Source organism: Triticum urartu, chromosome 7A (assembly GCF_056163025.1).
Source record: "Triticum urartu cultivar PI428250 chromosome 7A, HENAU_Tu73, whole genome shotgun sequence".
NCBI classification, from domain to species: Eukaryota; Viridiplantae; Streptophyta; class Magnoliopsida; order Poales; family Poaceae; genus Triticum; species Triticum urartu.
The window spans coordinates 520,616,747-520,618,217 of NC_141879.1; the positions used below are offsets into that span (position 1 = coordinate 520,616,747).

The following is a 1,471-nucleotide window of genomic DNA, read 5'->3' on the forward strand; positions in this document are numbered from 1 at the left end:
AGTCTTCGACTTCGAGACTGGGTCGCAGCGGATGACATCGAACTACGGAAGAAATATCTTGGACTAGTTTCACCCGGGGTACCTGCACGCGGTGGCTCGAACACGATAAGCTTAAACCTAATACAATATGAGAAGATGTCAGGACAGCTGTGACATGATCATATAGGAGTAGTACCAAACCATGGCATATACCCTGCATTTTGTCGTCTATCCATGGAGCCTCCGTGCTAAAAGAAGAACCGGCCTAATTGGCATTCGATCACTATATATTATCCAAGATCGCAATATCTAGTCTAGGACTAAATTCAAATGCCAGAGGGGACCTTGCTTGCTCGATAAATCAACTCAAATCCGCCCTGCCTTAGATGCAGCTGCCTGCGCTGTCAACGAAACGCATTATCCGGCTCTTCCAGAAGCTTAATCCTCTGCCTACAAAACTGTCGCCGATGGCGCCATTGATATTCACAAGTCACTGCACCTGCACACAAGTCGCAAGCAGTGCACGCACGAAGCCTTGGACCAACGATGTCGTCGTCAGCGGACCTCCCGTGGCCTGCGCGCGGCGGCGGTGTCTTTGACTTCGGGCAGGGCAGCGCGCTGGTGCTCGCGTCGTACCCGGTGCTCCTGCTCCTCGTCCTCCTCTCCGCGTTCGTCAGGTACGTGTGGATCGCGCTCGCGCTCTACTGCGCGATCCTGTTCCTGCTCTCCTGCACCGGCCGCTTGCTCGCTGGGCCGCTGGTGGTCGTGCACGACGAGGCCAGGGCGGCCGTCGAGCGGGGCGGCCTATCGCAGGCGTCCATTGCGGCTATCCCGGCGTTCGTGTACGGTGCCGCTGCCGGCGATGGAGAGGCCCAGTGCGCGGTGTGCCTGGAGGCTCTGTCCGGCGGGGAGAAGGCCCGGCGGCTGCCGGTGTGCGCGCACACGTTCCACGTCGGGTGCATCGACATGTGGTTCCACTCGCATGCGACGTGCCCGGTCTGCCGCTGCCATGTCGAGCCGCCCAAGGCCGGCAAGATGACGCCGTTGCCGCCAGAGCCGCCTCTGCCGCCGGTGTAGTTGTTGCTGGCTGTGCCAGGACATAAGATTGTACAGATTTAGATTTGAGGTCCTCGGTGCCTCAGTATTGTCGCATTGCACTCCGCTGACGATCGAATGCCCTATCTGGTCAAATGTGTACTACCTCCGTCTGGTTTATTTGTCACTTCATATTTTGTGTTAAATTTTGATCATAGACTTAACTAATAAAATGTTAATTATGTCATGTCATAAAAAAATTATTGCATTCGTATTTAAATATTTTTGAGCAATACTATTTTTGTTATGTAAACTTATATCTTGTTGCTTAAAATCAACGTCAAAATATGACCGAAAAATAAGGTAACTAATAAACTTTTTCCGGTCTTACTGCTTTAGAGCGAACGAGTCTTCCTTATTCACTAGGATCTCTACTTCTAATGGAGCAATTGGTAGT

At 52.4% G+C, this 1,471-nt stretch overlaps 1 protein-coding gene across 1 annotated transcript; it reads left to right on the forward strand.

Annotated features, from left to right (window-relative positions):
- Positions 1 to 282: 282 nt before the first annotated feature.
- On the forward strand, positions 283 to 1,261 carry LOC125523981 (RING-H2 finger protein ATL80). Its single transcript, XM_048689059.2, has one exon. It carries the CDS (start codon positions 526 to 528, stop codon positions 1,054 to 1,056), a length of 531 nt encoding a protein of 176 aa, XP_048545016.1. The 5' UTR covers positions 283 to 525; the 3' UTR covers positions 1,057 to 1,261.
- Positions 1,262 to 1,471: the final 210 nt, after the last annotated feature.